The sequence below is a fragment of the Triticum dicoccoides genome, chromosome 7B, assembly GCF_002162155.2.
Source record: "Triticum dicoccoides isolate Atlit2015 ecotype Zavitan chromosome 7B, WEW_v2.0, whole genome shotgun sequence".
Lineage (NCBI taxonomy): Eukaryota > Viridiplantae > Streptophyta > Magnoliopsida > Poales > Poaceae > Triticum > Triticum dicoccoides.
In genome coordinates, this window is record NC_041393.1 from 653,612,099 (window position 1) to 653,634,649 (window position 22,551).

General features: G+C 44.8%; 1 protein-coding gene and 3 non-coding genes across 4 annotated transcripts; all 4 read right to left on the reverse strand.

Annotated features, from left to right (window-relative positions):
* Positions 1-11,020: 11,020 nt before the first annotated feature.
* LOC119336741 (40S ribosomal protein S18) lies at positions 11,021-13,909 on the reverse strand. The gene is made up of 4 exons (XM_037608820.1): positions 13,773-13,909; positions 13,532-13,692; positions 13,261-13,449; positions 11,021-11,472 (listed from the first exon to the last, which is right to left on the reverse strand). Exons 1-4 carry the CDS (start codon positions 13,773-13,775, stop codon positions 11,367-11,369), a joined length of 459 nt encoding a protein of 152 aa, XP_037464717.1. The 5' UTR covers positions 13,776-13,909; the 3' UTR covers positions 11,021-11,366.
* On the reverse strand, positions 12,268-12,354 carry LOC119342526. Its single transcript, XR_005165645.1, has one exon. It is a non-coding gene; the product is annotated as a small nucleolar RNA SNOR75 (small nucleolar RNA).
* On the reverse strand, positions 12,540-12,628 carry LOC119342527. The gene has a single exon (XR_005165646.1). It is a non-coding gene; the product is annotated as a small nucleolar RNA SNOR75 (small nucleolar RNA).
* Positions 12,647-12,792, reverse strand: LOC119342480. The gene has a single exon (XR_005165606.1). It is a non-coding gene; the product is annotated as a small nucleolar RNA F1/F2/snoR5a (small nucleolar RNA).
* Positions 13,910-22,551: the final 8,642 nt, after the last annotated feature.

A 22,551-nucleotide genomic window follows, 5' to 3' on the forward strand; every position in this document is an offset into this window, starting at 1 on the left:
CCAGAAGAATATTGGCATGTTGTAGCTTGTTCTTCTCTTGCGTCACTTGTGTAAGGATGCGCTCGCCAGCCTTTAGCTTCCATTGGAGATGCGAGTCGTCACCCATTACACCCTCTGGATTCACCCCGAGATTGTCTGCAGAATTTTCTGGTAGACTAACCGCACCAGCCATTTACTAACTGGTACATCTACGTATAATGGAGACAAATATTACCAGAGGGGGCCTTTCGGGATCCCTCTAACTTGGCTACCGCATCAGTCAGCTAGGCCTTGCATGCCTCCAGCTCCCGTGCCAATTGTTCATTCTTGTCCACAAGGACCTGTGCATATATCGATCCTTCAAACAGTTGTCCCAACTATTCCAAGTCTCGGGGGCTACTGCTATGCATACTTATCAAAATTTCTTACCCATATGTCTTTGGTATGCTGGTTTGTCGCTAGGGCAAGCCCGCCTCGAGCAGCTCGGACATATGCGTCCGCCAAATTGAAGGCATTAAAAGCCTCTTCGGAAAAGATGTTGTTCCGGAGCACGGCCCTCCGGCGCCGGCGATTCATGGTGCTCTCCACTTCAGAGTTCGTGGCCGAACACATAACCGCATCCTCCGTCGGGGAGCTATGCGGTGCTGGCCCCATGGCCGCCTCCGCCCCCGAAGCCGGTTCTGGAACCCGGCTGGTAGAGGCGTGATTGGTGGGGTCTCCGGATATAGTCCGGTTATTCCTCTTCCTACCAGACACAAAGGGCACTGTCATACTTCAAATTCTATAATTACAAGACAGGTTATTACTTTACCTCTGTAGCGGTGTGTCAACCCTCACCGCCTTCCTCTTGAGCCTGCCTGATTCGGACGCCCGTGGTTGATGAGTCCCGAGGGGCTCGGCCCCTCGCTCCGGCCGTCGTTTCTGTAAATAGAACGATGCCTCAAGGATAAATTATATTACATGGAGGGAGTCCTCTTCGGAGGATAGGGTTTTTAGTTCGGCTTACCCGCGACGCGGGGAGCAGTCCAGGGTAGTCGGCTGTAATGGCCACTAGGGCGCCATCCCAGCTCGCTTGATAGAATACCCCGTTGACAAGCTCCACAGTGATATCCGGGTCAACTTTGAGTCCCGGATCTAGGGCCCTTCTAGGGTCCTCTGGTTGCGGGGAGGGGCTGAAGATTCCTTCTACAGCCCTCCTTAGTTCCTGCTCAAAAGCATTGATGCAAGTAATCTTAGCGGAAGAACGCTAGAGTAAGTGAAGCAGGGAAAAGAATGGCAACTTACCCACTCTGTGGGTTGTACATGGAGAATCCGTCCCGCGTTTTTATGCGAAGGAATTCCTCCTCTTCCCCTTTGTACAAATCGGACAATATCCTTGCCAAAGCAGCAGTGGAGTCCGGACCCTTACAGTCGCAGCGGGTGGCGTCGTCTTCCCCGTTGAAATGCCACATGGGCTTCCCTCGATATTGGAGCGGTTGCACTCCCCGCCTTATGCATATCGCCATGACCTCAACTATCGTTAGTCCGGATTTGGCCAGTAACTTTATCCTGTTCATCAGGAGGTATATTTCCCTTGTGTCCTCCTCTTGAGGGCCCCGGGGGCGCCAGCTTAGGCGTGCCCTCGGCGGGGCGTTGCTGAACTTGGGGAGACCTGTCTGGACTGGATCCGGAAGGGGAATGTCGTCTATATAGAACCACTCTGAAGGCCAGTTTTCTGGTGCCTTCTTGGGAGTGCCGGACAGGAATCCGGTCTCGGCAATGCGCCATACTTCGGCCCCGCCCACTTGACATAGGGACTCTCCCTGGGTGCGGGGGACGAGGCAGAACAGCTTCCTCCATAATCCGAAATGTGGTTCGCAGCCTAAAAACAGCTCGCAAAGTGCGACATACCCCGTTATGTGCAGAATGGAGGCCGGGGTAAGGTTGTGTAACTGGAGGCCGTAGAACTCCAGGAGCCCGCGGAGAAACAGGTGGATAGGAAACCCGACGCCCCTCAACAGATGTGAGATGAGGCATATACGCTCCTCCAGAGATGGGTTAGGAGATCCCTCAGCTTGTTCCCCTCCGTCATAAGTGGCTATTCCAGCTCGAACGGGGACCATGAACGCCGGTGGGAGAAACCCTTGGGTTTGTAACTTTATCAAACGGCTATGAGGAACTGAACACTCTCCCCAATCCCCCGACTGGGAATGGGAAGGGCGAGCAAAAGAGCTGCAACTGCCGGCCATGCTGGAATGGTTTTTCGAGGAGTGCTCTGTTGGATGCTAGCCTTGGGAGGGAGAGTGAGGTTTAGATCTAAGAATCCCCGTCCCTTCAAATACACGGTTGGCCCGGAGGATCGAGGGTGGCAAATGCGAAAATGCCTCGACTCCTCGCATTTGCTCGACACGTGGAGATGGTCATTACTGAGGCACTGAAGCCGAGGAGCACAACATTGATTGGAGGCCGGACACTATTCGTTGTAACAGGTACTTTGGAGTATTCGGAGGAGGAACCCGCCTTGCAATGCCGAAGACAATACTGCGCGCCGGACTCATCGTCATTGAAGCCTGGTTCAGGGGCTACTGAGGGAGTCCTGGATTAGGAGGTATCCGGACAGCCGGACTGTGTACAACATCCGGACTATTGAAGCGTGAAGATACAAGACTCAAGACTTCGGCCCGTGTCCGAATGGGACTCTCCTTTGCGTGGAACGCAAGCTTGGCAATCCGGATATTGTGTTTCCTTTCTTGTAACCGACTCCATGTAAACCCTAGCCCTGTCCGGTGTCTATATAAACCGGAGAGGTTGGTCCTTAGAAGTCCGATCAGAATTACAATCATACCATCATAGGCTAGCTCTAGGGTTTAGCCTCTACGATCTTGTGGTAGATCTACTCTTGTACTACCCATATCATCAATATTAATCAAGCAGGAAGTAGGGTTTTACCTCCATCGAGAGGGCCCGAACCTGGGTAAACATCTGTGTCCCTTGCTTCCTGTTACCATCAGCCTTGACGCACAAATCGGGACCCCCTACCCGAGATCCGCCGGTTTTGACACCGACACCAGCCATGATGTCTACCTTTCATGTACGAGTCTATGTATAATTATGTTGGAACTTTCTATTTGTTTGTTGTGTTTCTCGATTCTTTCGTTTTGCTCTTTCGGGTTTGTCGTTGGCTTTTCTTCTCATGTTTGGATGTTGCTCATCGCGGTTGATTTTATTGGGAAAAATAAACAGTAGGATGATGCGGGGTGGCAGCAGCACGCAGGCTTGTGAGGATGTCCCTGTTCGTCGCTCAGCAAGACAAGCAGGACACTCCCCCGAGCCGTAACCGCAACCACCGCCTCCACCGCCAAATCCACCCTCCACTAAACAAATTATGGGCATGTTTGAAGAAACAAGGAACAATGATCTGACTGAGATGTTAAAAAGTGTGCAAGCTATGGTTGGGCAGAATGGGAATCAAAATGGCCATCACTCCAAGCTGTCAGATTTTCAAAGGACTAAGCCTCCCAGTTTCAGTCAAGTAGTTGACCATTTGGAAGCAGATGATTGGTTACATACTATTGAAAAGAAGCTTGAAATTGCTCGTACTGACGAAGCTGACAAGGTTCTGTTCGCTACCCACTATCTTGAAGGAGCCGCTGCTATATGGTGGGATAATGCTAAAGCTCTATGGCCTGCAGGCGAAGAAATCACTTGGACTAATTTCAAGGACCAAATCCTCAAGTACCATATTCCAGCTGGTATCATGAAGGTCAACCAATGCGAATTTCTCGGTCCCACTCAAGGAAGTCTGTCAGTCAGTGAATATTTGAACAAATTCAACCATCTAGCCCATTATTATCTCTATGATGTGACCACAGAAGAGAGGAAGATTGACAGGTTCCTTGGAGGATTAAATCAACACCTCAGAAGTGCTCTCTGGATGCTCGACTTTCCAGATTTCCAGCCCTCATCGCAGAAAGGGAGTACAAGCCTGTGCATGACAACCGACCCGCAAATAATGACCACAAGCGTAAATTCGAGCCTAAGAAGGGTGGACAGCCTATGCAGAAGGCCCGTACCTGGCAGCAGACTCAAGTGGAGTACAAACCAAATTGGCAGCAGAATGTGAACAAGACTACTTCCCAAGTCAAAAATGGCGTGACCAGTCCAGTGCGCGAACAGTGTCAGCACAACAACTCCTGCTTTAATTGTGGACATACCAGACATTATGCCAGACAGTGTCCCAAGAAGCCAAATGCCCCATTCCGGCCGCAAGTCAACCACATGGGGCCATATCCTACCTAGAAGACCGTCCAAGGGCAAGTTCATCACCTCTCCACAAACGAAGCCCAGGAAAACCCTGAAGTCGTCATTGGTATGTTTCATGTTAATGGCATACCCGCAATAATTTTATTTGACTCTGGGGCTTCCCACTCTTTTGTTTCTCAGAGTTTCGTTGCCCGAGATAAATTTCCTTGCTCGCTTTTGGGAAAAAGCAGTATGATGGTTCAATCCCTGGGATCCGTGCTCAAAAGCAATCTGGTCTGCCGAAATTTGGAAACTGATATCGAGGGGGTCTGTTTTCCAACTGCTTTGATAGTCATCGAGTCTGCCAAGTTGGATGTTATTTTGGTTGACCCAATATCAAGTATGGATCGACTGTGCGACCCGAGAAGTCACCTTGACAAGTCAGGAAGGGCAATCCATAAAATTCTATGCCCGCAAAAGTATACCCAAAAGGAAACTGGTCTTCACAATTGTAGCTGAAGAATAGAATCTGATTCCCGTGGTCAATGAATTTCCCGATGTATTCCCCGAAGAATTACCCGGAATGCCTCCAGACCGAGAGCTTGAGTTTGCAGTTGATCTTGTGCCCGGAGCCGCACCATTATACAAAAAGTATTATCGAATGCCTTAGTTCGAGCTTGTGGAATTAAAGAAACAGCTTGATGAGATATTGCAGAAAGGATATATCCACCCAAGCTCGTCACCCTAGGGATCACCCGCAATATTTGTGGACAAGAAAGACGACAATCTCAGAATGTGCGTGGAGTACCGTCGATTGAACGATGTCACCATCAAGAACAAATACCCGCTGCCAAGGATTGATGATTTGTTCGATCAGCTCAGTGGGGCAAAAGTATTTTCCAAGATTGATTTAAGGACCGGATGCAATCAGCTCAAGATTAAGAAGGAAGATATCCCTAAGATTGCGTTCACTACCCGATACGGTCTCTATGAATATACAGTGATGTCTTTCGGTCTCACAAATGCCCCTGACTTTTTCGTGCATATGATGAATAAGGTATTCATGGATTTTTTGGATATGTTTGTGGTGGTTTTCATCGATGACATTCTCATATACTCTAAAAGTGATGAAGAGCACAAGGAACACCTCCGAGCAGTCTTGCAGAGACTCCGTGACCATCAGTTATATGCAAGATTCAGCAAGTGTGAGTTTTGGCTCAAGAAAGTTGGATTTTTGGGACATGTTCTGTCAGCAGAAAGGTATTTTGGTTAAAATGGCTCCGGGTAAACGAGACTTTAGGTTTGACATTGCCTGGTTGAAAAATGACAAGTTCCTCCCGGTTGTTGAGAACATTTGGAAGAAACCTGTTAGCAGCGAGGATGTTATAGATGTGTTGAATATTAAACTCAAGCGGTGTAAGATGTACTTTAGAGGATGGGGGTCCAATATTTTTGGTCATAGTAGAAAAAGAAGACGTGATCTTCAAATGGATCTATTGGTCCTTGAGAGCCTAGAGGAGCTTACTAATTTGACCGCAGAGTAGTACTTACAAAAAGTGAACATCCAAGCCGAGCTCCATGACCTATATGCTGCTGAGGAACTCCATTAGTTCAAAATGATCAATGAGAGGTGGCTTATTAAAGGGGATAATAACACGACTTATTTTCATAAAATAGACAACTGGAGGAAGCGTAAAAAATGGTTCACTCTTTAAGTGGGGATGAGGGGGTGATTGAAGGTACTGATGCTCTATTACGGCATGCAACGGCCTACTATAAAAACCTTTTTGGTCCTGCCCCTGGCAATCTCTTTCCTATATCACCTGATCTTTGGAGTGATGGAGAAAATTGATGCTAATGATAATGAGATCCTTACTAAACCTTTTACAATGGAAGAGATTAAGTATACCCTTTTCTCCATGGATTCCAACAGGGCTCCTGGTCCTGATAACATTCCGATCGAATTTTATCAGCATTGTTGGGACATTGTTAAGTTTGATGTTTTCAAAATCTTTGAGAAATTCCAGGAGGGGACTTTAGATGTCCAAAGACTTAACTATGGTGTGATTACACTATTGCCTAAGATTTCTGATGCCAATAGGATTGAACAATATAGGCCAATCTACTTGCTTCGGTGTATCTATAAGTGGATTACTAAAATCCTTGATTTAAGAACTGATCCCTTTTCTGCTAAGCTTTTTAGTGTCCACCAGAATGATTTTATTAAAAAAAAGATTCATTGTGGATGGGATCCTCTCTCTCCATGAGCTATTGCACCATGCTCATATTAAGAAACAAGTGGGCATTGTTCTAAAACTTGACTTTGAGAAAGCCTATGATAAAGTCAATTGGGACTTCCTTGTTGCATGCCATCAACTTAGGGGGTTTAATGATAAGTGGTGTAGTTGGGTTAAGAAAAATTTGCATAATGGAACTGTTTCCATTAAGCTTAATGATAAAGTCGGTCCTTATTTCCAAAGTGCTAAGGGGGTCAGGCAGGGGGGGCCCTTTCTCTCCTTTCCTATTTAATATGGCTGTTGAGTGCCTTACTAAAATGAGTCTTACAGCTCAAAAAATGGTCTGATTGTTGGTATGGCTCCTGACCTTATTGATAATGGAGTTGCGGTGTTGCAGTATGCCGACGACACGATCCTCTATGTCAATCATGATCAGGAAAAGGCTATAAACCTTAAGCTTTTACTATATATGTTCGAGCTTATGTCTGGCCTTAAAGTGAACTATTCTAAAAGTGAAACCTTCTCCGTGGGGTGTGACAACATAATTACCAAATTTTATTCTGATATGTTTGGTTGTCCGGTGGGAAATTTACCCATTAAATACTTAGGGGCCCCAGTTTCCTTTGCTGCTTTAAAAACTTGTGATCTGGATTTTATGGAAGCTAAAATGATCAGGAAACTTGATGCATGGGTTGGTAATTCAGCATCTTCAGGGGCCAGGTTGACTTTGGCAAACTCCAGTTTATCTGGCATTCCCTTTTTATCATGTCCATGTTCTTGCTGAATAAAACCACTCTAAAAAAGCTCGATAAGCCTCGTAGGTGTTTCTTTTGGGAGGGTTGTGGTGGTAAAAAGAAATACCATATGGTGAGATGGAATATCATTTGTAGATCGAGAAAAAAAGGTGGATTGGGTGTCTTGGACTTGCAGAAGCAGAATATTAGTCTTGTGACTAAATGGTGGTGGAAACTTGAAACTCAAGATGGGCTTTGGCAACGTATTGTTAAAGTTAAATACTTTTAAAATCAGTCTATTACCTCCATTAAACCTAGATTTAATGATTCTCCATGTTGGAAAAATATTCTCAAGGTTAAGGAGATCTATATGGCTAGTAGAAAAGTGATTTTGAATAGTGGGAATCTGACTAGATTTTGGCATAACCCCTGGTACAATGATCTGTCCCTTGCTCTCCAGTTCCCTCCATTGTTTGATCTATGTCAGAATCAAAAATGTACTATTGTTGAGTTCTTTCAGAATGATTGTGTTATTCCCTTTCGTAGAAGATTGGTAACCGAGCTACTTACTCAATGGAATGGTGTTGTGAGTGAGGCGAAAAAACTTCAGTTAAAAGATACTCCGGATAGTGTTGCTTGGTCTCTTAATAAGAAAGGTTTCTTTACTACTAAATCTGATTACAATTGGCTAGAAAGGAATATTGCTGGACCCGATAAAAGTGGATCTGGGAAGCTCATATTCCTTTGAAGATAAAAAAAATTATGTGGCGGAATTTCAGAAAAGCTCTCCTTACTAGAGATAATTTGGAAAAGCGTAAATGGCTGGGAAATCCCAAATGCTCCTTTTGCTCTGCACAAGAGACCTCTAGACATTTATTCTTTGATTGTCACTTTGCTCAAACAGTGTGGGGGACTGTGGATAAGGTCATGGGCGCAGAGTGCATGCCTACTAACCTTTGGCAATCCTTGTCGTGGCTCTATGCTTTTCTTCCTGGTGGTCATACATTTTACATGATCGGGATTGCTGCGATATGCTGGGGGATTTGGACTGTTAGAAACAAAGTAACTTTTGGTGCTCATGTGGTGCGATCCCCTATTGGTGCTATCTTTACGATCTGCTCTTTTTTGATGTATTGGTCAGGTTTGCTCAAACACGCCGACAAGGAGACTCTAATCAATGGGGTGCAGGTGCTGATGAAAGAAACATCTCGACTGGCGCCGCTTGTGGTACCGGCTGGTGAAGGAGGTTACAACACCTAGAAGCGTGAGGAGAAACTGAGAAGACATTGCTTTGTGTGATCGCTGGGTATTTGGGTGTGCTGCGTGATGGAGCGACCTCCTAGGCTTCAGTCTTTTGTTTCATTTATCTACCAGTAGTTTGCTTTTTTTCTTTTTGTTGCTATGAGGAGTTGTCCCCTGTGAAGTGAGTTTGGTGTACTATTTGGTAGTATTGGTGTTAGCTGGTTTTTGCCCTGTAACTGGAGTATCGATTCCGAGCTCCGGGTAGCAGGTTTCCAGCTAGTGCCCCAGCTCGCTTTCTCCCCTTTCTCAGTTATTCTCAGTTCATGGTATCGTAGCTACTTTGGTCTCTGGTTATCAGACTATGTATTTCCGTTAAGAAATTAATGGAAAGGGGTTGAGGCCCGGTTAGAAAAAGGTTGTCGTACAGCTAGCCGTTGTGATTGAGGTGTGATCAACATGGGTCTCATTCCCGCCTGGTGCAGCTAGCCATTTGCACTGACGTGCAATCAATTCTCATCAACGCGCCTAACGTTTCAATCCGTGAGGCTGCCATGTTGGCCATTTACTGGGCGCACAGAGGCGATACGAGCAATATACCAGCGTAAATGTTATACGGGGCGAGTGGTGCTGATAACGACCTCGCTAGCTGCATGTACACACACAATTTATAAAGCATAAAATGAAGCTTCCTTTTGCTTTTTAAGAATTGGCGGCAAAGGCCTCCCGGCTATATAACATGTCCTCGAGTAAGAGGACATACACAGTATCACAAAATAGACTCTCTTCACGCTTAATATATAAAGCACAAATGGTCGAATTGTACAAACTGATGAGGAAATTCTCATACAAATAGGTCAAATGAAAAATAAAATAGTATCCGAGCAAGAGGCACAAGTACAACTAACCCAACACCAAACATGAGAACAAAAGAAGCCACAACTACCTCTTATACATTTTGGCAGTTCAGTTTGAACTGCCAAAACATCTTATATTCAGGAATGGAAGGGGTATTACCCTGTGTCACAACAGTTCGCTCGACAAATTACACCAACAACTAGAATGGCACGGTCCAAAAATATTCCAGGATTCAATTAGCCAAGAAACCTGTAATGCACAGATATGCTTAGAACAGACATGATGTTGACAACCATTCAAATGACTCTTGTACGAGTTCAACAAGGAATTCAAGATACAATATATTAAAGGTTCCAGAACCCAAACATTATCTAGGGCAAAACATCATTACAGGTAATCGTCTAAATAAGAACACTCCTTAAGATTCTTATGGTGGACGGCGGCTCGTGTGGACTTAATCCTGGCCATCAAACAATTCCTCGGGATGCTCAGACGTCAGTTCGTTGTCCCCCATGCTGGTTTTTCTAGGAATAGGGACTAGGTGTGCTAGGCGTACGAGTTTGGAACAACTGTTTTCATCGCTTGGAGATGGACACGCCAACTGCAAGCTGGTACAGACCCCGCGTGCTCCCGAGCAGCTGTTTGTTGCGAATCACGTGACCTAGCCGGCCCACATGTCAGGTTGTCGCTGTTCCTTCTGCAAAGCACTAACCGAGGGTGATCCAGACGGGCGTCTTCCTCCTCCAGATCCAGGGTTGGGGTCCTACGCCATGGACTTTCATGGAAGCCCAGTCCGATGCAGAAGACAGGTACTCCCTCTGTTCCAAAATAAATGACTCAACTTTAGTACAAAGTTGAGTCATCTATTTTGAAACGGAGGGAGTAATTAAAATCCCACCTGAGTAAGCTCCCACTAATCTCCTCCGCAAGCTAAAAGCGAGGATTAGATCTTCATGTGTCCCAGCCCAGTTCAAGTCAACGGTGGTTCCTAAACCCCCTCGGTAGCAATTTTTTGCAGGATTAGCCGTGAGAAGTTGGGGCTTACTGCGGCGGCGCGACCTATTGAGTCCTAGGCTTCTATTAGCAACGCCGAGGGGGATATTCGCAATGTGGGATTTGTTTAGCGGCTACTAGTTCAGCCAGGGAGCTAACTGAGTTAGGGGAAATGTGATTTACTGGCGACTCTCTGAGTGTGATTTACTGGCGACTCTGTGATTTACTATCGGCTTTGTGTATATGTGGGCATGGATTGTTAGTCAGTACAACGTTGTTTAGTTTAGCAGTTTTGTATTGTATAAAGGAAGCTAATAAAAAAAACTGGTGTGGATTATCTCTTGTCTTGCTGCAATTTTAGCCAATTGCTTTTATTTACCTCCGGTCACTGGTGTGAGTGCATGTGTCTGATCTTTAATTGTCGTGGAATATGCACCAACGGATTTTTTTTATAGGTTGAGAAAATCATGGTGTCACTGCAACTGTGGCTTTCGACTTGGTCCCATTTGATTCAAAATGTATTGTCGTTATGCGAACTGATATTGTTTCCCTGCTTGTCCCTGAATTTTGTGCCACTTTTGAAACATTTGCTAATTATTTAAGCTATTTTTCTTTCCTGCTAAAACACTTTTGATTATATTGTGATTTTATCAAAACACCTGCAAGTCCGACGTAAGGAAAAAATTAGGTAGGCTAAGATGATTTGTGGCCGTAAAAATACTTATGATAATGCGATTTACAAAAGAAACGGGCCGAACGTCAAAATAATAAACTAATTAAAATCCATGTGCATGTGATTACTATTGGTTTAGTGACCGTAAAAGACTGTTGCTAGTATCATAATCTGTACAGCACACTGGACTAACGCCCTGTTCTTAAATGACAGGTAACAGGTTGGTATTATTCTATGCTCTCATCTGGGCACATGGACACGTCACGTCGGTCGGGATACAAGCGTGGGTGAGCATCTACAGGGGACAGCGCCCGTAAATACCGGGAGGGATCTGATCAATATAGAAAACAGACGGCGCTGATATGGTCCACAGAGTGCTCGTCCGCCGTTCGGCATTTTCGCAAAGCTATGCAGCTTTCTTTGTGAAGCAGCTTATCGCTTCTTGGAGACACCAACAGTCTTTCCTCTCCTGCCAGTAGTCTTGGTGTGCTGACCACGGACACGCACGCCCCAGTAGTGACGCAGACCACGATGGTTCCTGGAAAAGAGCAGGGTTTCAAGCATAAGGCTGGTCATAGTGGGAGTAACATAGGTAGTAACATAGATGCCACATAAGCAAAAATGGTGATGTGGCAAGTAGTAAATGAGGAGAGAGGCAAATAGAGTAACATAATATGTTACCATCACATAGCGGTTTCCAATGCATAATGAGTCTACAAAGTAATAAATGAAGGCAACTATGTTACCACACCTATGACACTACCCACTATGAAGGTAGTAACATAGACTAGTAACATATGTATGTTACTAGTCTAAGTTACTCCCCACTATGACCAGCCTAAGTGATCTCTCCTACATAGTATATGCACTAGGACAATGCTACTGCAACAGTGAAGTTTTCTGGAATCAGGCAAAAGCATACATCTCTTGGAAACAAAGCATTGATTACAGAACAGCTGGGTCACATACACTAGAAGGGTACACATGAATACATTGACAGTCATCAATACCTGATTGCAAGACATAACAATTATGAATCTAAGCAAGTCAACAAGGGCATAGGGCAGAATATAAAATCTAGATTGACTGAATTGAACTCTTACAACCTAGAGCTGGCAGAAGTTCCAGGTAATAACCATTCATACAGGCTAACATGCTGTATTTCTGTAGAAAGAAGCAACAACTGGCTATATAAAAAAAGCTAGTCCAAATTTATATGCAGACTAGCACAGGCACCGGAACGGCATGTCAGACACCAATTGTCCTCCTCATAGTGCCAGCAACACAATCACAAACTAAAATAAATCAAAAAAAAATAGCACAGAAGCACATGTTCTCTCAGACAAATGCCTCGATTGTCCACATGGTTTAATAGAATGGATTACATCAGACTCGTCATCTGTTTTCATCATCACAGACAACTAAGAACTACTCCCTCCGTCCAGAAATACTTGTCATCAAAATGAATGAAAATAGATGTATCTACAACTAAAATACATCTAGATACATCATTTCAATGACAAGTATTTCCGGACGGAGGGAGTACAAATTAGAAAGGCAGGTGTGAAAAAAAAGCGTTTTCAACAGAGCAAAAGTCCTAACATGTTCTCTCAGACAAATGCCTCATTTTTGTCCCCATGGTTTAATGGAATGGATTGGATCGGACATCTAATCAGTATTGATCATCACTGAGAACAAAAGAACCAAATGATTGATGTAATCGGGGGTATAGTAACTGGAAGCTCCTGGTATGAGAGCAGCCAGTGTCGCAAAAACCCGTTTCCTTCTCACTGTTAGCCATTCTAACGAGAAACAAGGCCATGAAAGAAGACAAAGCATCAGATACCTCATGGCATCCCTAATAACCATATCCAAACAAAATTCAGTTCAGTGCTAAGATATGTATGGACAAGTTGAATGCAAAAGCCATCTCAAAGAATGGCCTGTGCCAGAATCTTAGCCCAAAGATATCTCAGCAACGTACAGCGCTGATTTACACTATTAAGAAGCGCACCAGAGACTCTAATTTATTGCCTCGAGAAGTTTGAGATTGAATCAAATGAAAAACAAGAAACAGAAACTAGTGAGCATTACTTGCTACCCAGACATTTCAGACATTCTAGTGTTTAGGAGATTCGACTTCCAGCAGAAAACTAAGTCAATCAACAACCCTAGCTAATAATAGCAAATTAAACTGTATACTACTACCAGGCAAGAAACAAACTGCTGCTAGTCCTGATATGTGAAGTGAAAGCATCATCAGTAGTTGAATCTTCTAACACAAAGTCATACAACAACAACAAATAGCAAGGGGCATCATCAGTACCTGATCTTCTTGAGCCTCTCAAGGTCATCCCTGAGCTTCATGTCAACGGCGTTGGAGACGACCTGGGAGAACCTGCCGTCCTTGTAGTCCTTCTTCCTGTTGAGGAACCAGTCGGGCACCTTGAACTGGCGCGGGTTGTGCACCACCGCCATCAGACGGTCCATCTCCTCCGCGGAAAGCTCTCCGGCCCTGCACACCCACCCACCACAGAACGGCTCAGGCCCCCACCCACCCACCACGGCGAGATCTGGCGAGAAAGGGGGTTCCTCACCTCTTGTTCATGTCGACGTCGGCCTTCTTGCAGACGATGTTGGAGAAGCGGCGGCCCACACCCTTGATGGAGGTGAGCGCGAACATGATCTTCTGCTTACCGTCGACGTTGGTGTTGAGCACACGCAGGATGTGCTGGAACTCCTCACCCGCGATCAGCGACTGCGGGCGGCCCAAGAAGAATCAGCACACGAGGCGAGAGGAGGAGGAGGAGGGCGGAGATGGCGGGGGGAGAGGCTTACCATGGCTGCAGTCGGCGGCGGCGACGGCGGCGGCGGCTGGGGCGCGAGGGGGCCGGAGGGGGAGGAGGTTGGCGTTTGCGCGTCTCAGGTTTTGGAGGCGGGGACGGGGACGAATTATAATATACCCGAGTGAAACCCTAGTGCGGACGGCTGTGATCTGCGGGCGGCTTTGTTGGGCTCTCCCTCTTTGAACGGGCCTTTTTCTGGACTTTCTCGGCCTCTTTTTGAACGGGCCGTAGAGGAGGGGGAGCTCGGCCTTCGAATTCTCTCAAAGCAACCCGCACGCAGGCTCAGGTCGGGGAAGATCCTACCGCCGGCCGGGCTCCAGGCCGGTGGAGCTCCTGCCGCTGCTGCCCGTGGAGCTCCTGCCGCTGTTGCAGCAGATCCTCCCCTGCTGCCGGCCGCACAGGAGCTGCCCCCACTTCAAAAACGAGCCCGTCTCCTCCCCCTCCGGCAGCGGCGTCCGCACCTCCTCAGTCCTTCCCGAGCATACCAGGAGCTCCGCCTCGCCGATACATACGCCCTCCTTGAGCCACGCTTGCTGATCGACGGAATCGATCACGTCTCCTCCCACTCCGGCCGCCGATTCCGCACACGAGCTCAATGCCATCGCATCGCTCCTCCTCTGGTTTCCCCGAGCGGCTCAACAGCTTCAGGCTGATCTTCGGGTCCTCCAGCTCACCTTTCCCCTGTCGATCGGTTGCTGCTTCGCCTGGCCGTGGTGCTTGCTGCCATTGGAGCTCCTCAGTAGAATATGTACTTACCCCTTGCTCCATGATCCAATAAGTCCTTCATGTTCTTGCCTGCTGAATGTGGTACCATTACGACAGGACCTGCCACATTAAGTGAAGTATCATTGTCAGACAGTTTTGAGCCACTAACTGGAAATGTTTAGGGTTGTAAAAATGTTCAGTTTCTGAATATGTTTAGGTTTGGACTTGTGGCTCTACTTTGCAATTTAAATATGTTGAGGTTGTAAAAATGGGACAACAGTATAACATCAAGCAAAACTCTTGCAAATTTTCAGTTTCGACGGTGTCAAAGCATACAGTAGTAGTGACAGTAATTTTGATAATTCAGGCAAATTAATTGAATTGAACCTATCTATGCTTGACATGGCAAGATCTGCCTGGGGGAGACCCATGTTCATGATGTTGCTTGCTGCTGCTTGATTTACAATTTAAATGACAGTGATCTTGATTTACAATTCAAATGACAGTGATCCTTATGTTGTTTACTTACTTCAGTGATCATGCATATGTAAATGGCAGGACTGCACTTTTACCTAATTTATGATGGCTCATGCAACTGGAATGGGTATGCACCCAAAGAATGCCTGCCAGGAGATGCTAGTTTGAAAAGAAATGAATATTCTAAATAGGCCTTCATAAAAGATACGAAACTGAATTGAAACAGTCTTGGCAAATTTGCTTGGCAACCCTCAGATGTCAATCTAGAAACTACTCCCATCTCTTTGAATAAGCTGGAGCAGTACAAAAGCAAGTCTAAAGTTTTCAGTACAAAAGAAATCTACCGAATTCTTGTAAAAATGTCTACTGAATTTGCTCCATGTTCTAAACAGAGTACTCCTATATTAATACAGCAATCTGCCATAACTACTCCATGCCATGGTCTTGAACTCTCAAGTCCAAGAAATCTACCGGAACTACTCCATTATGAGTACTCCAGGCCATTGTCTGATACTACAATGATGCAACAATTTGTTCTAAAGTGAATCACATAGATGCAGCAATGATGCCAGGATAATTTGCCAACACGATTTCTTCAGTCTAGTGAACAATTTTTTTCTACTGGATCTACAGTGAACAAATTTATTTGGATTAATTTGAATTAATCAGAATAATTTGAAATTTTTGGTCACTACAGGGCAACTACACTACTATACATGGCCACTACACCACTCCATGTCAGTACTGTTCAGAAACAAACTTGGCTGAAAATTCAGTCATTCTAAAATTGCTTCAGTCAGTGTACTCCTAAAATTCAGTAAACAACTACTCTGCATACATGCTGGAGATCAACATCAACAGCTACTCTGCATATTTTCCAAGATGTTTCAAAGATATGCACACTACTGTACTTGACGGAGTATGTCTAACATTTGTAGCTACACTCATTTATAAGAAGAATGCATTTTTTTCAGAATAAACCTAAAACTTCACTGGAACTAAACTTCACTGATAAGAATAAACCTAAAGGACAGGAAACTTCACTGGAACTAAAACTGAATTTGTGATACACACAACAAACAGAACCTTTTTGCACCTAAGAAAACCTCATGGATTGTCCTAAATACTCCGTGTCAATAATTATGGTACTAACTGATTGGCAACAGTTTCTTTTGGTGCACAATTCAAACAGAAAATTGACAGTACAAGCAGATCTTCGGTACTCCAATTTCTTTCAGTTTTGACAGCTTATTTTCAGTTTCAAAATGGAAAATACACTCTTTCAGCACTCTAATTTTACAAAATGAAAATAGCAGCACCAAGAATTGAGTATAACATGATTGTTGTGAATTGCCAAATACTCCTACAGGTCAACATGTGTATCAACTTTATTGGCAATAATTTTGTTGATCAACATGAACTACAGGTCACTGTTATCCTTTGTACTAGAGCATCTCTGTATAATACAGACATGCGTATAACTAGAGCATCAACTACCGAAGCATGAACTTGAGTACATCTTCAACAAATAAGTACTGAAGCACATGAACTTGAGTTTACTCAGAAAAGTGGTACCTTTTCACTCAGAGTTGATTTGTTAGCAATCGATTTACTAGCTAGCTCGTCTTGTTTGGCAGCAATAATCTGGATCTGGAGCGCAGGGAAGAAGAAAATAAGCTGCAGATCTAACCGAGGAGGAGGAGGTGGGGAACAACAAGGAAATCTGGTCTTACGTGGAGCGTGCGGGCGGCGAACTCGACGCCGATGGTGGAGTTGGAGTCGAGGCAGAACTCCTTGCAGGTGAAGTGGGAGAGCAGATTGGACTTTCCCACCACAGAGTCGCCAGTCAGCACCACTCCGGCGAGCTCGACGGTGAGCTCCTCCACCTTGAGCGCGTAGCCGTCCGAGGAGTGGAAAAGGGGCACCTGTGCTTTCTAGTGCTCTGGTCGACGGCGTCATGGAGGGGGCGAGCTTCGTGGTCGAAGGCGAGGAGGTGGTTGACGATGGACAGAGGCGGAAGGAGAGCGAGGACTCCGGACAGTGGTCTCCAAAAAATCGAACCTTCACGGCCGGCGAGCAGAGGGGAACGAGGCGGCGGGGGCGAGGGCAAGGGAGGCGCGACCAAATCGGCCGGCGTTGGAGAAGAGTGAGGAAGGAGACAGAGGACCGCGGGTTTGGTCGGGAAAACCAAGAGGGCTAAATTGCAAAAATGCCGCCGCGACAAAGAATTAGGGGACGGATAGGTGAGTGGGGGATGATCGGATCAAGAATGCAGGAGTATTGCGGGTAGAGTTTTGTGTTGAGGAGTGGCCGATCTGGGTCGCTTACTTCCGGCTCCGATGACGGCGACGTTGGCCGCGGCGGTGCTCATGGTCGGATTCTTCCCGGCGGTGTCCTTGTCGATCGGGGTTGGGGAATCGACGGAGTGCGGCGCGGCGGTGGGCGTTTCACGGTGAACGAAGGTTAGCCGTTGCATAGTGGACGTGGCGCCTCGCGGACCATTCATATTTCTGGGCTCTTGTGAGGCCGGGCCGAGCGTATGACGGGTTTGGCCCAATACACTTGCTTACTCACTCATACGTTTCTTATTTCTACCCCTAAAAAATCCAATACCTTTCTTATTTCTAGTTTCTCAACAACAACAAAAAAGTTTCTTATTTCTCAAAAAATCAAAATTATGCATAACGGGATTGGCCGACAACACTTACTTATCCATGCATTGCGCAACTTGTCATTGCTAGCTTACCAAGGGCACGTTCATGGGGTGCTCGTCCATCTCCATCATGAGTTGCTCCGATCCGGCAATGCTTGAGGCTATGGCGTGTGGGGGAGGCACTCGCTCTCGCTATGGATTTGGGTGTCTGGTGTGTCTGCATTGCTTAAGATTGCCCTTAGGTGATTCAGAACCTCGCGCGACTGTTCTTGGGATCATACAAAACCATATTGTTCGGGAGATCAAGTAGGCCTTGCGACAGTTCATGGCGTCATCCTTCCGTCATGAAAATAGAAGCAACAACCGGTAAGCTCACAACCTTGCACGCTCTTCGATATTGCTTCCTGCAAGATGCTGATTTTGTTTTGATCAACCACCATCAAGTTGATGCATTCCTATAAACATCCGTGCATGTTTGATATAAACAAACTTGCAGCCACTAGAAGGGTTTGGTGGTAAACTTTGCAAAATATACCCCTTAACTAATAATTGTCTTATACTTTAATAGTAGTGTTTCTTTAAAAATCACCATAGGTTTCACGGTTCAAAATCTTAGCCGCCATAGAGAATATCTAGTGCACGTGACTTGTTATGCACCCAGTCCAATTGATACAAAGTTTCAAAATAAAATAAAATAAAATAAATGGATTATGACACAGATAGTACTTGTAATCATGCCATAAATTTTCAAATTAAAATCGATAGCAAAGGTCAAGGAAAAGTGACATATTTGACATTGAACAATACCTAATGTGAGTTGTGCTTTCAATTTAGCCTGTTATCTCTATTGCTAATAAATTTGTCACTATTATTGAGTTGTATTTCAAATTTGAACTTCAATTGTGATAACGTATATTCAGTTGTGTATATGCCCCAAATTTGCTAGGTTTTTTCGAACTTCAATAGGTATAAACACGTCTGGTCTACCACAAGCCCTCATGCACTAGACAATTCCCCCATCCGCTGGAGGAATAGTTGCTTCCATCGTGTTGTGGTTGGTTCTCTCTTCTCCAACGAGTAATTTGGCACCATGAGGAGAGAACCCAAAATCTACATCTGTGATGACGGGAGGAGCTATTTTTCTAGCCCTAATTTATTGGGAGGTGCAAGCGATGGAAACAAACAATGACGTACAGACTTTCTTTAATAGTAGAGATTTTTTGTTGGTGAGGATGTTTGAACGGCAAAGGCGCTGACGCTCGAAACAAGAATCATCTCGTTACTTCATCCTTATCATGATGTGGTCTTCGTAGGCGTTCACTTGTTGGGATGAGCGACTCGTACGTGGGTAGAACAATACGGCACTATAGGATAAGAACATCTTCTTATTTTTTATTACCCTGGTCACATGATCTCAAATTCCCTTATACATATGGATAACACCTAAAAAGATAAGTTGGTCCTAAGTAGACCTGGAATGTTGTCTTTAGGGAGACTACAAGTGGAAGGTTGGTTATCCTTCTTTTTTTTATCTTTCTATGGTCGGGGCATTAAGAAGTCATCGTAAAATTTTACTATATAATTTCCTTCATTTGACGTATACGAGTATACAAAGTCATATGACCACATGGCTTTGAGAAAGTTGTGGCTACACCCTTGTGCACTGCACCTGATGATGAATAGTAAAATTCAAAAATAGCAAAAAAGAAAATCATAAGTTTGAAACTTTCTGGCTTCGATGATGACCAAATGTTTTATGTGCTTGCAAATTTGGTGGCCAAATAACATACGATGAGCTCCAACAAACAAAACAAGATTATGCTCAACGGTGCACAAAAGTTTTAGAATTAATTTTGTTATTTATTTTTATGGACCTCAATGGATGTCCTTTGACAACCAAATTTTGCGAACTCCTAAAACAATTGGTCATAATCAATCCCACAAAGTTTCAGATTTTCTTACTATTTCTCCAATTTTATTGTTCTTGTGGGTGCAATGCACCCAAGTGTAGAAAAACCCATGAAAATACTTTGTAGTACATGTATCTTCTTCTCACAATATTATATTACTTTTCTTGCGCCTGCTTTGTATCTCAGAGGTATTGTTGTGAAGCTCAATCACACCCACCCACCTCCTAAACCCATAGTACTAACTCAGCCAACCCAAGCTATATAACTCTGGCCCGCCTTCATAAGCAACTTATGTTCTTGTCTAGTCAAAAGCCTTGTTAATTGCACAATGCCGAATAGAGAGAAATGGCGAGGTATAAGAGTAGTGGCAATTACGTATGAGCTTTTGTATAAGAAATGGTGATGATTTTTGAGATTGGAGGGCATCAGAAGAAATTATCTTAGACAACCCATCAGACTAGTAAGTAGGATATGCTTTTCTTGTTTAGGTCGAGACTTGATGTCTGTGGAACATCGTCCAGCTTCATACGACACTTCTTCAACCTGTAGGAGCATACATCCTATGTAGATCATGTTGCGTATGTCTAGGTGGTGTCTAACTGACAACATTATAGGAGACTAATATATTTGAGTTTCTCTTATCGGTCTTCTCTAGTGCATAACCTTTGATACTTCCTCTCCCTTGCATGTGTTGTTCTTCGAATGTTTTGACCTATCATCCTCATTGGGAAGAATAGATCTGCAACCTATTATACTTCATTATTGATAGATTTAAAGTCAAGCACTAGTTACAAAGCTAATAGGCTTCCTCATGCTGGGACGTTAACTTTAATTAAATATGTCTTTCATTCCATTCCTATTCATTACATGTCCTCTATCACTTTAAACAACAAAACTATATCTAAGCCTACTTCCATTATACCTAAATTTTGGTGGGCTGGGATTCAAAGGGATAATCTCTCAAAGCCCCTATGCCTTAGAGCCTGGAAGAAATTTGGTAAACCTATGCATGAGGGTGGGTTAGGTATTAGAGACTTACACATTGTGAATTTATCTATACTCGCTATGGTGGCCTCGCGTATTATCAAAAACTCCTCCTCTTTTGTGGCTTTGGTTCTCAAAGCTAAATACTTTCATAACACGTCTATTCAGAAAGTCCCTCTTAGTTCTCCTAAATTTGCATTTTGGACGTCGGTTTTAAATTTTCTTCTACATGTGTCTCAGTCTTGTACCTTACAAATTGCTAATGGTAACTCTAGTATCTGGTCTAGTCCTTGGTGTCATGATTGGCATAACATCTATGATCATTTGAAACAAGATGCTATCGTTCCTTATCCTAAAATGGTCAGTGATCTTTGGCATAATAATTTGAAGTCTTGGGATTAGGAGAATTTTTTTGCACTTTGATGACATTTTAAAAGATCAGATATTGCCGATTCCTATTATTAATGCAAATTTTGATGACGAGCTCTGCTGGTCCATACTACTAATTCTTTATGTGTAACGCCCACGATGCGGCTATATCTCCCACGTGTCGAAGCACGACTTAGAGGCATAACCACATGGTGGTTTTGTCGCAAGAAGGGTCATCTTCACACAATCCCATGTAATGAACAAGAATGGGATAAAGAGTTGGCTTACAATCGCCACTTCACACAATGAACATATAATTCATACATCATTCAGAGTACACACATAGTCCGACTATGGACGAAGCCAAAAAAAGAAGATAACCCAACTGCTAGATCCCCGATCGTCCCAACTGGGCTCCACTACTGATCAACATGAAACGGAACATAGCAATGACCAAGAGCTTCATTGAGCTCCCATCTGAGCTCGGTTACATCACCTGCACTGGTATCATCGGCACCTGCAACTGTTGTGATAGTATCTGGTGAGTCACGAGGAGTCAGCAATCTCAAAACTCGCGAGATCAAGACTATTTAAGCTTATGGGTAGGAAGTGGTAATGAGGTGGAGCTGCAGCAAGCACTAAGCATATATGGTGGCTAACATACGCAAATAAGAGCGAGAAGGGAAGCAACGGAACGGCCGTGAAGCTAGAAGTGATCAAGAAGTGATCCTGAAACTGCTTACGCACAATCATAACACCAAAACCGTGTTCACTTCCCGGACTCCGCCGAAAAGAGACCATCACGACTACACACGCGGTTGATGCATTTTAGTTAAGTCAAGTGTCAAGTTCTCTACAACCGGACATTAACAAATTCCCATCTGCCACAGAACCGCGGGCATGCCTTTTGAAAGTTTATACCCTGCAGGGGTGTCCCAACTTAGCCCATCACAAGCTCTCACGGTCAGCGAAGGATATTCCTTCTCCCAGGAAGTCCCGATCAGTCTCGGAATCCCGGTTATAAGACATTTCAGCAATGGTAAAACAAGACAAGCAAGACCGCCCGAATGTGCCGACAAATCCCGATAGGAGCTGCACATATCTCGTTCTCAGGGCACACCGGATTGTCCAAGCTTCCGGTAGGCCAGCCCAGAGTTGCCCCTGGTGGCCACCGGCGACTGACAGGTTGGACCAACACTCACGACAAGCACTAGCCCGGGGGGGGGGGGATAAATAAAGATGACCCTTGAGTCTGCAGAACCCAAGGGAAAAAGGCTAAGGTGGCAAATGTTAAAACCAAGGTTCGGCCTTGTTGGAGGAGTTTTATTCAAAGCGAACTGTCAAGGGGGTCCCATAAATCACCCAACCGCGTAAGGAACGCAAAATCAAGGAACATAAGACCGGTATGATGGAAACTAGGGCGGCAAGAGTGGAACAAAACACCAGGCATAAGACCGAGCCTTCCACCCTTTACCAAGTATATAGGTGCATTAATTAAATAAGAGATATTGTGATATCCCAACATAATCCTGTCCGTCATGGAGCAATCTTCGACTTCACCTGCAACTAACAACGCTATAAGAGGGGCTGCACAAAGCGGTAACATAGCCAAGCAATGGTTTGCTAGGAAGGGTGAAAAGATTAGAGGCTGACATGGCAATATGGGAGGCATG

Excerpts from the sequence above, each read along its gene's own strand:
- LOC119336741 (XM_037608820.1), bottom strand. Across the intron at positions 13,450-13,531 it reads GACGTCGACATGAACAAGAG|GGCCGGAGAGCTTTCCGCGG; the intron begins GTGAGGAACCCC and ends GTGGGTGTGCAG. Across the intron at positions 11,473-13,260 it reads GAGAGGCTCAAGAAGATCAG|GAACCATCGTGGTCTGCGTC; the intron begins GTACTGATGATG and ends GCTCTTTTCCAG.